The 16,260-nt window shown below is 44.5% G+C and overlaps 1 protein-coding gene across 1 annotated transcript in view; it reads right to left on the bottom strand.

The window, feature by feature from the left end:
- Positions 1-15,557, bottom strand: part of PDZRN3 (PDZ domain containing ring finger 3) — a 148,372-nt gene extending 132,815 nt beyond the window's left edge. The window contains exons 1-3 of the mRNA XM_075514325.1: positions 14,605-15,557; positions 8,288-8,374; positions 7,026-7,133 (exon numbers count right to left, since the gene is read on the bottom strand). Coding sequence (XP_075370440.1) covers positions 7,026-7,133; positions 8,288-8,374; positions 14,605-15,321 — 912 coding nt within the window. The 5' untranslated portion in view covers positions 15,322-15,557. The remainder of the gene's footprint in view (positions 1-7,025; positions 7,134-8,287; positions 8,375-14,604) is intronic.
- Between the last annotated feature and the right edge of the window lie 703 nt (positions 15,558-16,260).

Here is a 16,260-nt window from a genome sequence, read left to right as displayed (position 1 = left end):
GTATTCCTCATAATCACGTCTCCTTTTTCTCAAGAGCAGTTTCCCTTTTAACTGTGTAATTCCAACACAAACATCAACAACATTATTTAATTCCTCTGCAGGGATTGTGGATGCTACATCCCAGCCCACCCCAACTGCAGAGCTTTCATCCTCCGCGCTGATTTCCCCGTAGTAGGGACGTCAAAGGGTTTCCATGGGGTACAGCTGTCTGTAGAGAGTAGCATGCGAGAGGAATTAGGATTGTAGGTTATTTCCAGAGGGAAAAGGGGAACGGGGCTGTCAGGACAAAATGCTGATGAAGTGAGGAAGTGCCAAAGTGCGGCAGCAAAGTCGCAGATGAAACAGGTATTGTGGGAAGCTGAGCGGCTCTGGGAACCGTCGGCAGGTAGGTGCAGGGGCCATCTCCTGGGGCTCGGAGAAGACCCACCACTGGAAGAGCCTCCACACGTGACTGATTCCAGCAACAGGCTCTAGGTTTATCCCCTGTGTCCAATTAACTTACAAGTAGTCTGTGTAAAACGGGAATGGCTGCAGCCACTCTGCACGTATGTGAGGAACGCGCACAAAATTCTACAGTTAAACTGTTGCCCCCCCAAATTCAGTGTGAGCAGGGCAGAGCTGCACGAGGGGTCCCCGTGTGCCCCCGGTGTGACTTGGATACCCCAGCAGCACTTGTCTTCTGGGTTGAGCTAAAGATTTGTGCTGCTATAGGGAAAGCTCTTTCACAAATATAACTGCAGCACCTATAAAGGAAAACAGTATTCCTCCTAATTCCAGTAGTGGCAATTATTTTCTCTGATTTGTGCACAGTTGTCATGCCCCCATCTCAAGAGCACAAAGGTTTTACAGGACAGATTTTTACATTAGCTAAAGACTGATACCGGGTTGCTCTCAAGCACACAGTGTTAGCAAGGAAAGCAAGAGCAGAGGGAAGTGCAGGGTAGAGGGCTGTGTGCAGGGGGAGAAGGGACACAGACACCATAATCCCATTAATTTAGGAAGTGTTACACATAAGGGATCTATTCCTGAGTTGAGAGAGGGTTTTTTGGATAATTTAATTACCTCTTTTTCATTCAGCATGCCCTTGAGAGCAATATTCTAAGCTTCCACAGATTCAAAATGCCCATGTTATGGTTAGGGTCAACATGCTGTGGGCTTCTATTAAAAAGTATAAAGAATAAGATGGCGCGGAAATTTGAGAGGAACTGATGCTGGACCTTTTCAAAAGTTGCAGCATGAAATGTGCTTATAACTTGAGCTCTGCAGCCTACTTATCAGTCAAGAGGCAGAGACTCTAAATCCTTAATACTAGAAACAACATTGCTTGCTTTGTTTGCAACACTTACATTTTCATCCCACCCAATTTATTTTTCTTTTTGGTTCATGGGAAGGACAACAGTACAGTATTTAGTGTAAAAATCCTGTTGTACCTCTTTGGTTTGTTCTCTTTTTGCTATCTGGCTCATCCCCTTGCTTCCCCACCTCCCTGCCGCAGCTTAGACTGTAGCGCTGGTATGAAATCAGGCAAATACATTTATGAGAGGAAAAAATGCAGTGATAACCAAGGCCGCCTGTTTCCATTTACATTTTCCTCTAAGGTTATTATTATTCCCTTTTGACCAAGCTGTGGGATCTATGTTTTAGCACAGGCATGATGCTGCTTTGTAAGATACTGTTAACAGATAGGGACAAAGGGCTTGGAAAGTTTTCTAGGAGTATAAACTCTAAAAAAAGCTGACTCTGCTATAGCTGCACTCACTGCCCCGTTGTGTTCGCTCACCACAAATACTCTAACGTGCTCGCGTGTCCTGGCAGGAACTTGAACAGCCAATTTTAAGTCACTGTCTGAAAATGTTTTCTTCCTAGAAAATTAATTCCTAAGTGCATGTAGCCGCACAGTAAATCTTGTTTGCAGAGCTGAACTCTTCCATTCATGACAATGAAAAAATTCTGTTTAACCTATACGCTTGTTGGAGTTCAGTGCTTGCAGTGCTTGCAGTAGGTTTCCTGCCAGTAGCTAGAGGCTTAGGTTTATCCTACTAAAGCTGGCATAATTTTAAAAAGTGCTCACCAGCAAATGAGAAATTGAGGGCCATGTTCAGTTAATAATTTTATTCACTGATTATTTGTGGAAGTCTTCTGTGAGCTGTCTGTGAGCGGTGATAAGTGGAACAGGGCGCACAGGGCAGGGACAACTGCATTCTGACAAGAAAACCAGACTGGCAGTACAGTGAACCCTTTCAGCCCGGAGACTCAGTCTTGTGGAAAAACTAGACCCCATCACGCACCAGCAGGCCACATAAAATGTTTCTTCATTTATTCATTCACTCAATTTTAAAGCTGCCCTTGCCTCAGCAGCGGATCTTTCTTAGTATGTATGTGTCCCTGACAGGGAAAGGTATGTCATCCGCCGGCCAGCGCATCCTTTCTCCTCGTTCCTGCATGGGTACTTTCTCTGCGCTGATTTGACTTTTCAGAGGCTACGTTGTTAACACAGCTACCAAATTAATTTTGCAGAAAGCCACCTAGCCACCTCATGCGAGCAGAAAGCGGCTCTGCCCAAACAGCACGCGTACTACAGGGAGGGCGAACAGGGAACCCACAGCAAATTGTAAATTTTCCTTGTACGTATACAGTAGAAGAAGATTTGCTAGGAAGTTTCATTGTTCTTATATGTAATCTGTGAAGAAATCCACGTAATAGAAAAGCAGCCTATAATTTGTAGCAAATGAGTGTGCTTTGGGAAAATCAATCAAATGCACTAAGATGTGTTCTCAACTCCTAAACTAATGATCCTTCCTGTGAGCAGCATGAAACACTGGGCGAGTCCCAGGTGGCATAAATCCTCAAGGTTTCAGTGGAGCTGTGACAGTTTATACTACCTCAACAGTACCCTAATTGTGCTTAAAACTTTTTAAGGTGGCAAGCAGTCAGCCTTTCAAAAGCCTCCTTCTTTCTAAGCAGTCACGAAGCTCAAAAATACATTTACTAATTAGTGAGAAGAGAATGCCATATTTAATTTATAATCTTTCAGAGCTGATGTGCTTAAAAATAAAAACTCTGAAAATCTAATTTTGTCTTAAGAAATGCCAAGCAGCTGCGTAGAGGAGGCATTCATGGCTGGGACTTGAACCAACTTCTGTTAAGAGAGGAAATTAGGACCATTTTGTTACCCTGACAAAAATGAAATCTATGAGAACAGTAATTCCTTTGCATAAAAATCAATAGCTTCAGGATGTTTTTAACGTGGCAATTTGCTATGGAACGTCTTAACAATAATTCAGTAAATCACTAGTACTGCATTAAATCAGCTGCTTGCTTTGAATGTATAAGTACAGAACTGCATGAAAAACATGCAGTTTTTTTGAGAAAATCTCATAGTGTCATTACTTCTTCACTTCTAAGGTAATTGTGAAAGAAATGAAAACAGATATAGGTAAGAAGCATTGGTTTACATAGAGCAGTTACAAATAGACCAAGATCTAAGTCTTTAACCCTAACTTGACAAGAACTTCTAGAAGTTATTTCCCTGTATACTTCAAATTACTCATTTGCAAAATAAGGATAATATTATTAAACAGTGAGGGGGAATTATTAAGCAGTTAATAGCCATAACATGATCTTCATAGGCCTATGTAAGCACTAAATATCATTATTATTTAACAGATTCTGTAAAACAAAATACAAGGGAAAAAGGATATTTCTCTGTATTTGTTACATGCTGCTTTAAAGACTGAGTAGTACAGACCATGAAACATTCATCTTGATGTGTGTCATTTAGCAGTACAAACATGCACTTTACAGTGGCAGTACTTATGTCAATGATATACAAAGGGCCAAAATATTGCTTTTACAGAAAACTCAAGACAATTCTTAAACCTGATTAAATTATTTGCATTTAACCTAAAAGATGTAGGACAGGAAATCCAAATTACATAAGGAAAATATGTTTAAAAATTATCTCTGACATAATTCAGTTTATCTCAGTATCAGTTTGTCAGGGTAGAATCTGCAAGCAAATACCAACATAACAATGCATGTGCTATCAGCTACAAACAGTACTTGTCTATATTTTACACTGCCTAATCCCTGCTTAGTAATTAGAAATGTTGTGACAGTTCTGAAAATGAGAAATGACACTCTTATTTTATATGTGCTCCAGAATGCTTCCACCAGAAGATCCACAGCAAAGGAACATTTTCCAAAAGAAAATAAAATAATTTATGCTTTACTTCATTGTAAATTCTCTGTGATGGATGCTGGAATTAATTTTGGATACATTATGCTCAGCAGCTTACATTAGAGTAAGAGTTCTTTGCGAAAGAGTATATTTAAAATCATGCTGGTGATGCATAAAACCTTAATATTGAATGAACAAGTCAAAGAAGCTCTAGATAGCTAAATTCAGTTCTAGATAGTTAAGTTACCATCTTTCTTTACCATCTTTCATGCTTCTGAAAGCACGTGTGACCCGCTAGGATGCTCTACTTTACGCCAAGTTTCATCTGAGTCCTCCAGCTGTGTCCTGCCAGTTACAGCTAAATCTGTAAATGATTTTTCAGCCAAACTGCCAAATTGAAACTTTGGCAGTGTAAAGGTTATAAAAATATTTCCCTCAAGAAGGACACTATCACTGGACATTACCTAATTTTCATCTAGATCATTTACAGGATATTTCAATTATCTAAGACAACTGGATATTAGTATGATAAAGCTCACTTAGACGCCTCAGTGCAGGAGGTATCCCCTTTTTTCCTTAACCCAGACTAGGGTTAGATATAGCACACTAAATATACATTGCACAGAATAGAGAATGAAACAGTTGCTTTCAGGAGCTGATGTCCACACTACATGTATTTTCAGGGCTCTGTATTAGAGCACTCGAGTCTAGTTCTGTGAACTGGATGCCTGTAGTGGCTGGGGTGCATTAAATGAATTAATTTTATCTAAAAAAAGATCCCGTTAGCCCACTTGGAGACTACTCCACAATGGGAATCAAACCACATTAGCTGGGCACCATTCAGAGACTGGCTTCAACAGGACACTCCTCATCCAAACGCAGATGCTGATGTGGAGGCACCCAAAGTCAACTATCGGGAAACAATGTTCTAAATTTTCATCAGCATTTTGTATATATTTAGAGGTGAGAAGAGTGAATATAAAAATGAGTTTGTGGTCAGCACAACAAGAGTTGTCAACACATGTCAACCCATGGGATCCTGCTACCCTTGGGTGTGTTATAAATACAACAAATTGCTCTAGTGTCTTTATTCTGGGGTTTTCTCTTATGTGAAAATGTAATTTGAACTGTGGAAAAGACCCTGCACAAACACTGCTCATGTAGGCACAACTCCACTCAGGCAGGAGACACAGCCAAGAAGTACAGCAGGAAAGCTCACCCAGCCTGTCTTCCTCTGCGTTCTTCTCAGGATTCGTCCAGCATAATGGTATTTAGTTGCTTAGCCTGGCCTGTGCTAACATTGCCAAATGCTAAACTTATGGAGAAATGGAGCAGTAAGGAGGGAGTAAAAAAAAAGCGGGGAAAAAAAAAGGCAGTAAGGAGGGAAGTCCCTTGCAACAGAGAGCAGACGCTGCAGAGCCCCTGGAGGTTAGCTGCCTTGTCCCCTGTGCCCTCAGCGAGGGGACTTCTACAGCCAAATGCCGTATGACTGCAATTACAGACTGAGTTACACACTTACACTCAAGGAGACTGAACTGGGCCTGCATAAAGAGACTAGGACATTTCCTAACTTTAGGGTATTTGATTTTCCAAAGTTTTGGTTTTCATACAGTTGTTTGGTTTATGTGACTATGTACTACTTCAGAAACGGATGTCAGCTTTTCAAATATGCTTTGGGGAAATACATGCTTATGGGAAAATTTTCAGTTCAAACAAAATTGCATAGTTCTCACAAAATTGTCCAGACCTTTTCGCAATTATATTACATCATATATATATAGTTTAAGCAACTCTGGATCATTTCACAGCTCAGCTTCTTATCTTTTTATAGTTCTGCTACTGTGGCTCCATTCTTTCCCATATGAAGAAACTTAATTAATATTTTATATCCTTACTAAATTGTGAATACAATTTACCATAACAGTACAGAAAATAGCAAATACACATTGTCCCCTGCCAACAGAAAATCCTTAACAGCTGTTTATTGCTCATTTGCAAAACATAAGAGCAATGGAATTCCATTACTTGGAGAAACTGGCTGTTCCATGATATCCTTGGCAACAAACACCGCACTTATCTTTCTGAACAATAGACTCTCAAAGTTTCTCCAGCCTACAAAAATAAGACAGTGAAGAATACTTTTTCTTAACTGTGTAAAATGCTAAACAATGGGAACTGACTCACAATCAGCTGCATTTTGTTTCATGAAAACTGACCTTTTTCTCTCCCCCCGCCCCCCAAAAAAAGAAATTTGCTCACTGCAAATTGTGAGAAACATTTCAAGCAACCATCTCTTTCACAGGAAGGAATTTTTATTGAGGTCAAGACTTTGGCAAAATGAGAAGAAATTCAGACTGCAATCGGAGTAATATAAGAACTTACAAACAACATTAAGGGAGTTACTTAGACAGGTTTATAATAAACCATACAGAAATTGCAGAGCAGAATTTTTTCTAACTGTTCAAAACTTGGTTTTAGAAACCAAGAAAAATAAAATCATGGTTTGCACCACAGATATTTCACATATGGTTTTAACTAAATAACTTACAAGTTTCCAATAGCTTTAAAAAGAAATATCTATGGCATACCAGATAGATGCTAGCTCCTCAGAAAGTCAGGACTTGCACATACCATCCATAATCTGGTGTCTATATTTAGGTAAGAACTATACCTAGAGCCATGAAGGTCAGCACTGAATCAAGTCAAGCATATTTTAACAGACACATCTTCTAGACAGTGTTTACCACGGTATGTTTCTCCTAAACCCACACTGAACATCATGCCATTTGAAGACCTGAGATGGAACTCACACCATTAGAAGAGACGGGATAGTGTATTCACATACCTCAATAATCCTGTCATGAATCTGTAGCCCTCCTTCCTTAGCAGCAGGCCCCGTATCAACTATTTTTGATACAAAAATTCCTTCGCTAGATGAACCATCTTGATTGTCCTTTAAGGATGAAAAGAAAAATATATTATTGTACCTTGAACTAACTCTAATTTGCCCTCCGCTAAAACTTGCCCATGTCACAACAGTGTATGTAATTTGAAAGAAATATTCTTATTGATGCCTTAATATGGAATTACTTTGTGCTAATGAGAACACCCGATACTCCCGTTTTGAAAGATGAAACAACCAGGAATGGACTTCCATTAGGTGCATTAGTTGCATGATAATAATTTTCCTCTGACTCAGGCCAGCTCAGTAGTAATTGTCATTACAATTATTCTTAAAGTAAAATCCAGTGAAACAGCAGCTTGCTTGCATATCAAACATAAGACAACAGTGCATTTTTATTTTTAGTTGCACAGCTCTTCCTCTGGAGGCTTAAAAATAAAACCATAAGAAACAACTTATATCTAACAAGGTATTTTTGTATTCCTGTGTATTGTGTCACAAGCTTCTACCGGTGCAGAACAATGTCTCAGAAAACTGAAAAACTCTAACTGTAAAGAAAGAATAACTTTCAAGTGAATTTACTAGGAATAAATCATGATTAATGTCAGATTTCCGAGCAGCCAAGAAGTAGTTCTGAATACTTTCTAAATTACTAGGACAAGGTATAATCCACTCCTTGATCTAATTAAAGTCATATGCAGCAGCTCCAGCCAACAAGCATCCAGAAAAAATACATTAGTGAGTGTATGGTGCAGGAAACATCTGCTGAAATCATAGAATTCAAAAGTAGGTTGTTTAAGTTATGTCCCTTCACCTGCACAGAGGGCTGCTTACTCTCTGGTGGAAAGGAGAGTAAATAACATTTTCTTAATGAACTGTAAAGGGCCTAAAGCTGTGGGCCCTGAACTCATAGAACATCTTCAAAGCAGTATGGTCTGAGAAAGAGATACCACGGGTTTCACCATTTTGGGAGTGACACTGCACCAGTATTAGTGTTGCTAGCTGTGATGATGTGCAAGAATAAGCACATTGTGAGAGAAAAGACAGTGTGGTTAATAGACATCCAACACAAATCTGAATATAAGATTTGCTCTGAAAGAATCCCAAGAGAACCAAATGCTTGTCAGCAGCATTTTTCCTCTAAGTGTTGACCTACATGCTTTTCCCAACTGGAAAGGGCAAACATATTTTAACAATTAACATACCATGCACGGTCGGCCACCAATAATATTAAATCCAAGAGAGCCAGAGTCACGATGAAGGACGAGAGTCAGTGCTTTAGTTTCTTCACCCTACAAAGAACAGATAAACATATTCAAAACATTTGTATGCATTGGTAAGTAGGGTAGGTAATACTTCTATCCAGGTTTGTTGGGTTGATTTCTTATTTTTTTCTCCCATGTAATTTAGAGCAGAACGTTTAGAACAACTTTGCAGGAGCAAAGTCAGCAGCTCCCAGCCTCCACACTCCAGCCACCCCACCGTTCCCCAGCAGCGCTTCTCTGCGAAACCCACCCTGTAAGATTTATGTGTATTTTTTATTGAGATCTACAGTGAGACACTTAACAGCAACAGAAGATATTTATATGTAATACTGGTTCCTGCAACTACTTGACCTAATCATATGTGATGTGTTATGTAAAATACTCCATGTTTCCAGTAGTCAAATTCTTGACTTTTCCAATGCTTGAGGGTGACTGAATCTTAGGACTGCAATTTTATGTTGCTTCTGTCTAGTGCTAGCTACATGACATTGTTTTAAACAGTATCAAACATGAAGTGTTATACGACAGAAATTCTCTGGTGAGTTTTAGAAAACAGCATTAAACAAAACTGCTACAAATTCTGCAAAAGGCCTAGGATGCCAATTGCTATTCACAGGGCCTGCCATGAATCATTTTTTTCTTTGGAATTTTAACACTAGCAAAACAGAAATCTTCCATCATTGGAAATCATTATGTTAATTCCCTAAAATATGAAATTCTGCAGTGAACAGCTCTCTGACTGGACAAAAAATGTACAACAAAGATAGACTGGATGGACCTGTAGTATTTGGGGGACTGTGTAAACATGACCTGTTATCCTGTCCTCTTACCCCAGCTTGTTCCTCACTACAGATACAAACTCATACAAAATGTCCTTTATGACACAGTGATGCTACTTACGTCTATTAACTTTCATTAAGACAAAAGTAAGATGTACTGTTAAAGACAACTACATCCTCACAACTTACTAACTTCAATCTCAATCAAGTGGCTGTTATTTACAGCACAACACTACAAAACTATACAACAGACAACAGCAGAACACTACAAAAAGCCATTTGAATAATGAATTTTTGTTTTTTTAGAAATCAGAATAGGATCGGTATGTTGTGCATCTACAGATATGTATGAACCTTGCTACCTCCAAGATGTTTTTCTTTGTTTTATCCAAAGGGTGAAAAAGTTACAAACACAAAAAAGTTTGAGGAAGTTATCTTACAAGTCTGGTTTTCATAACCAATTAATGACAAAAATTACAACAGTTACATTGTAATTCGATGCAGATGGTTTTAGTTTGTGCATTTTTCTTCTAACATGTCAATTTGAAGTTGTCAATCAAATATTAATGTCTATTAAACTCATAAAAAATGTCAAAGTAATCCTGGATTACTGAATTACTTCTACAGATTTGGGGATGATAACAAAGCCCCATTCCCTGCCAGTGTAAACTGGCAGAGCTCCACTGACCGCATGCTTGCACCTGAAAATTTGGGTTACAATTTTCTTGTCAGTTCGCGATCATTATCTTTCCTGCAGGTCGAATAATATATAGACTTGGACCTGATACAGAGAAACGTGAATAAGCTCTGACTGATTTTATTTGAATTTGCCTACACTCGGCATCAGTGAGAATCAGGTAGCCAGAAGAGGCCGGAAAAACGAAGTAAAGGCTATTTCCCTGCAAGTCTTCAGACCCAGACCTCAGACAGGATTTCAAGGAACAAATTTCCAGTCCTGTGGGACCACTTTCAGGGACCGATTCAGGATCTGAAAGACAAGGACATGCTAGCGCCACTGTTTACTTTCCCTATTATGCCTTTTTAAGACGGCAAATCAATTAGAACAATCAAGAAACAATTACGACATTGCTCTCAAGACACTTTCAGTAATTGAAGTTGAATGTTTTCATTAAAGCCTTCTTAGGTGGCTATGATTTGATGCTTTTATACCTAGCAGAACAAGTATTAAAGCAGATGGGTTTGAATGAGTCAAAAGTTGTGGGGGAAAAAAAAGCTAATTAAGTTTTTCGTAGGTATTCCTGAAAAATGTCCGGGGGGGGGGGGGGGGGTTAAAGAAACTTTCCAGCCAGTTCTGATGGATTTGTACGCTGTCTCCATCTTCTCTGCAGCAGCAGAGCTGTGTTACAGAGCACAACCCACACGTCACTGCAGAGCACTAATCCCACCATCCGTGCGGAACTGCCCCGGCACCGGGGAGGCAGCAGCGCGTTGCTTTGGCGCTTGGTTACTTTTGCAGATTCACATCTCAAGTCTAAAAAATTTCTTTAACAACCTTCTTCGCTTCATAAGGAAGCCACGATGCAAATGATTTTTCCAGGGCTCTGCCTTTCTTTTCCCCTCTAACATGTCTCGCGTTCCAGCGAAACAATCGTTAAACAGTGAGGTAACTGTGGAAATGCGGCGGCCAGCATCCAGCCCTGCCCCGTCATCTGGTTCGGCAGCAGACCTGATGGTTACTGGCATGTTGTATTCCCACAGCTGAAGAGAACTCTTAAACGTAATTCTTGAAATTACTGTACTTCCCAGCTGAGTAATGTGGAGCTAATAGACTGCCTTTCCCTTTAGATATTGGAAGACTAATTTCTTTGGTAGTGCTGTGGCTAAGAAGGTCTGTCTTCGTTACAGGAAGCACTTCAGCTCCTAGTTTACTGGCGAAAGGGCTGCCAGGACCAGCCCGGCGGATCCTGCTTGGGGACAGTCTGAGAAAACAATATCATCTTGTTTTAAAGGTCTGCATCCGACTTTTATGGCATTAAAACTTATGTTACCACCTCCCCAGAGGTATTAAACCAGAGGTCCTAAACCAGATCATAAACTGGTTTCTGTACGTCTGATACATCTACTGGAAGTCCGTCCCTGCCTTTGGTTGTCACGACAGCAGAAGGGCTTCCACCGCGGGCTGCAGCCAGCACCATGAACTGCTTCGGATTCTCCCTTACTCATTTCTTCCCAAAGGACTTTGATGGCTGTGTACATAAAGGAACGACCTCATCAGCTTATCAATAGGTGTGAACAGTGGTATGTTTCAGCAAGGATTAAGCGTTGTTTGAATAGTATAAGGTTTTTCTTGATTATTTAGACTTTGATGTTTCAGGATTGACATGTCTGATCAAAGGAAATACTAATTTTGAGTGAGACACACCACCTTCCCTACCACTCCCTCCTCAAGCTCGTCCACAATAAGCCTCACCTCTTCCCACCAAGGAATAAATAGTCACTCTCTGAATAAACCTTCAGATTTGTCTTTTGGAATAAGCACAGATCAGACATCCAGTAAATACACAGCAAAATTAAAATGCTCCCTCAGTGGCAAAGAATACACATGGAAAACACAACTGGAGTCACTTAAGGCACATCTATCTGTTTAAGGGACTTACAAAATTGTGAGATATTTACAAATGAGTGTGTGTATAAAATATGTATTTTATGCATGTCTTCTCTCAATATAGTTATGGCAGTGTTATAAAACTCACTTCAGAAATGGGAGATCGAAGCACAGGAAAGCTTTGTGATTCATTCAGCATCACAAAGGAAGTCTATGCTAAGGCAAACCCAGACCTGGGTCTCCGAAGCTGCTGAAAAAGTTTGCCCCAGTCAAAAGCCCACGAATTTGGGTCTTTCAGGGATGGGCTAATGTCCCTCAACATTGTATTTCCCCTTTAACTAAGCATTTAAACAGAACCCTATGTGGGCTTTTCTTCTGTTTTGACTAGAGGATATGTCATCTGATTTATTCTAGATTGGTTCTACATCTGTAGCAACAAGCAACCATCAGGCACGGAAGTCAGAAGACCCTTTTTCTTCATCTACTGAGGAGCAGAACGTCCTACAGTAAGTTCTGCAATCGCCACATCTAACCTGTGAACCCAGTTTGTTAGTGCTAGGCCTACTTGTGTTTTAACACAGACTGAACAATTACATCTTACATGAATAATGATCACAATTAAATAATGATAGCAAAGGTGCTGCATGCTTTGAATATGCAATTGCTTCTGAAATTGAAATCAATTATTCCCCGTTATCATACATGTAATCCATGTGTTCAGGGACCCAATCCTTAGGCAAGTACGTATGCTCTGCTGAGTGTTACAATCTGCATCGCGCACTGCACAGTCCACGCTAGCATCTCTGAGAAAATAACCCCAGAGTAAAAATTTGGAAGCATGCCAAAGCCCAAAATTGGTAAAGCATCCCCTGCACTAGGTGATTACCATGGGTCTTTTAAAAAACTCTCTAGTGCACAAAGATGCAAGTTTCCTGATTGTACTTCTTTGGGAGCTGGGCAGACTAAAGCTGTTAGTATTGGAAAGCTGCCCAAAATACTGTGAAAGACATGCAATTGATTGACTGCTAGACCACAAGTCTGTGGTGACATGACACCTTCCAGCTTTCTTCAGATTAGGCGCTGCTTCAGAAAACTCTATAACAGCCTTTTGTAATACGGCTGAAAACGAGCACAGTTGTCTCAGCCAGCTGTATCCATAAATTTGATAAAAAGTATTGCTGGAAACTATGTACCATGCACATTTACAACTACTTGAAGCAGCACCTTTCATGCTAATAGCAGCTCACTATGTTTTACAGAGCTGAATAATGCAAAACTAACATTATCAACACTAGCCACAAAGAAAAGAAGGAGAGGCAGTATGAGAACAAAGGTGTGCCGTTTGGATCAGATCAGGGACGAGGAGGTAGAGGTTCAGTGAGATGATTTCCGACCGCAGGACTGCATGGAGGGCTTTCCTATCCGCAGCGATGCAAGAGGGAGCAGAGGCAGCTGTGTGCTAAGCTGCGGGAGCAGAAAGCTCTGCAGCATGCCATTGCAAAGGGCAGGGGGCTGCTGTAGGAAAAGGAGGAGACAGAAGAGAACTGGCCTGACTCTTGACACGAATGTGAACCCCCATTTTATTTTAATAGTTTTACTAAGATTTTAACCAGCACCACACGCACTGTTGCCAGAAGTTAAAACAGTACATTTAGTATTAAAATATTCTTTCTGTTTTGAGTTAGCAAAACATGATGGGTTGTTTTGCCCTGGATTTCTAAAAAGAAAAAAGGAAAGAAGAAAGAAAAAAAGAAGAGAGACTCTAACATGAAGTTTTGTTTCCTTTACACAGCTTTCAGAGCCTCAACATTACCAAAGGTGTGAATACAGATGGTTTGACAGTTTTGAACAGTTTAATACCGCTGTGTCTGTGGTAGCACATTCCAGGTCACGGGGAGGACTCTGAATGTCTTCATTTAAAAGATAATTGGCTTCTAGGGCTTCCCTCACTGGGGAGCCTCATTCCAACTAAAACTTAGGGATTGTTGTAGCTCTGGCTTTTGATTCTGGTCATTTTATAAATGGTCTAAATCTGAGGGGCTGAAGTCAAGTTAATTTTTCTGCTCCTAAATTGAGCTTTAAAAGAACCCTGTGTGACTCTGGAAAAAAATGCAAGTACACAGCAGAAGTCTTGTATGTGGACATGGACATTACAAAGATGATGGCTTCAGATCATGAAATAGCTGGCAGGGAGTCTGAGTTGCGCAATAGTGAATCCTAAAGACTGCATTTTGGAGGAAGCCATATACTGGGACGCTAGGTGAGCTAAGGGTCTGGAAAGCATTGGGTCACAACAGCCTCTTCCAATTCACCCCGCTCTCTGTTACTCCTGGGAGTCGATTTCTGCCGGTTTAATGCCATTTCCAGCCCTGGAAATTCCAATTTCGCTGTTTAGAGGTTTCTTCGGGGAGAGAACCAAGAAAAATCAGTAATACCGTGACCTTGGTATTTTGATGCGCGAGTTGCCTGCCATATGGGGTCCAGATACCAGTGACGGTCACGTTAGAAAACATACATATATATGGAAACCGGTGCATTACGGCTATTAAAAGCCAAAGCTCAGGTATTTCAAAGGGCTTGGGGGCCGGACGGGCTCCTCAGGACAACTCCCGCCCACAGACAGCGGCCGCCCCCCCGGCAGGCACACCGCAGCGCGGACGGCCGGGAGGGGAGCCCCCACGCAGGGCTGAGGGCGCCGTGGCCCCCTTCCGCAGAAACCCGCCGAGACACACACGGGAACGCGTCTCCCGCCTCCCGAGCGGCCGGGCCGCCCCTCCGAGCCCTTCCCGCCGCCCGACACCGCTGCCGAGGCGCGCTGGGGAGCGCGGGGGCCGGGAGCGCCCCGGCTCCCTCTCCCCGCGAGTGGGGCGACCTCTCCCGCGCGGGCCCGCCGCCGCCGCGCCCGCCCTTACCTTGCCGGGGGAGGCGGCGCGGGCGCGGGCCAGGGCGTCGAGGCGGGCGCTGTACTGCGTGAAGCGCTTCTGGTATCGCAGCGCCGTCACCTGCAGCTCCAGCTGCGCCGCCGCCAGTCGCGACAGCAGCGACTGCTCCCGCTTGCCGGCGCGCAGCGCCTCCTTCTTCAGCGCCTTCTCCAGCGCCGCCGCCCGCGCCTGCAGCGCGGCGCCGTGGGCGCGCAGGGCGCGCAGGCAGCCGTGTCCGCCGGCGCGCCGCTCGCCGTGGGTGAGCATCAAGCCGCAGCCCTGCTCGCAGAGGCCGGCGGGCCGCGCCTCGCAGCGCTCCCGCATGTGCGCCTCCACGTCGCGCAGGTTGAGCACCTGGCGGCAGCCGCGGTTGCGGCACTTGGCCGGGGAGAAGTCGCAGGTCTCGGCGTGCTCGCCCAGGTGCTGCAGCGGCACCACCGCCTCGCAGCCCCGCGCGTGGTTGTCGCACTTGATGTCCAGCTTGAGGATGAGGCTCTTCAGGGGCAGGACGTGGTTGAGCTCCTTGGTGGAGATGCGCTGGCAGTTCACGGGGCAGCTGCCCTGCTGCACCACCCAGGGCAGCACGCAGCCGGCGCAGAAGACGTGGCCGCAGGGGGTGGTCAGCGGGTCCTCCAAAACTTTGTTGCACAGATTGCATTTGAAGTCGGGATCCACGTCCCCGCTGAAGCGATCCAGCTCGAACCCCATCCTCCTGCCGCTTTGCCAAAAGCAAGCGAAAAGGGAAAAAAAGAAAAAAAAAAAAAGCCCAGCCAAAGCGACCGAGGTGCGGAGACGGGACGGGGGAGGCACGAGACACTAACTACCAGCCAGCTACCCCCGCCGCCCGAGGAGGAGCTCCGGCACCAAGCCCAGCCCGCGGCGGTGCCGGGGAGCCCCCGCAGCCGCTCCGTCCCCGCCGCGCACGGGGAGTCCCGTCCCGCCCGGCCCCGCCGCCGGCCCCGGCCCCGCCGGCCCCAGCCCTCCTCGCGCGCCGCCGCCGCGGGCCGCTCTCCCCGCCGCCGCCTGCGCAGAGCGCCGCCGCGCGCTGCCCGCCCCGCCCCGCCCCGCCCACCCGGGCCGCCCCGGGGGTCCCCCCGCGGGTCCGCGGCGCGGCGAGGGACAAGGGTGCCTTTGTTGCGTGGAGAGGAGGTCGGGGGCGGGGCGGGCTCCGGCCGGTCCCCCCGAGCGGTGGCAGGTAACCGGGAGCCCGGGGATGGGGCGCGGGGCGCCGGGCGAGGTGTGCCTGAGGGGATCGCTGCGGAGGGGAGAGCTCCCCGGCCGGGGGGGGCGGGGGGGGGGCTTGGGCGAGCAGGAGGGAGAGGAGGGGTGCGGGGGAACGGGGACGGTCGTGGGGAAGCGGTGGGAGAGGAGGGGAGCGGGGAGGTGAGGGGCCGGGGGCGGGCGGGAGGTGGGTGCGGGCAGGGGGAGAGGAGGCGGGCAGGGACGCGGAGGGATGCGAAGAGGCTCTGGTGAGAGAAGGCGAGGAAGGAGGAGTGTAAACTATCGTCACGTTAACGTACAGTTGGTAACAGACGGGACGGCTTGCTCAAAGCAGAGCGTCGGGGCGTGTTGGCCGAAGTCCGGGGCTTTTGGCGAGGGCGCTGCATGGAGCTGCCCTCCAGGGTCAGGTCCTCGGCGAGCTGCTTG

Source organism: Mycteria americana, chromosome 11 (assembly GCF_035582795.1).
Source record: "Mycteria americana isolate JAX WOST 10 ecotype Jacksonville Zoo and Gardens chromosome 11, USCA_MyAme_1.0, whole genome shotgun sequence".
In the NCBI taxonomy this organism is placed as follows: domain Eukaryota; kingdom Metazoa; phylum Chordata; class Aves; order Ciconiiformes; family Ciconiidae; genus Mycteria; species Mycteria americana.
This window is presented reverse-complemented; position numbering and strand designations above follow the sequence as displayed.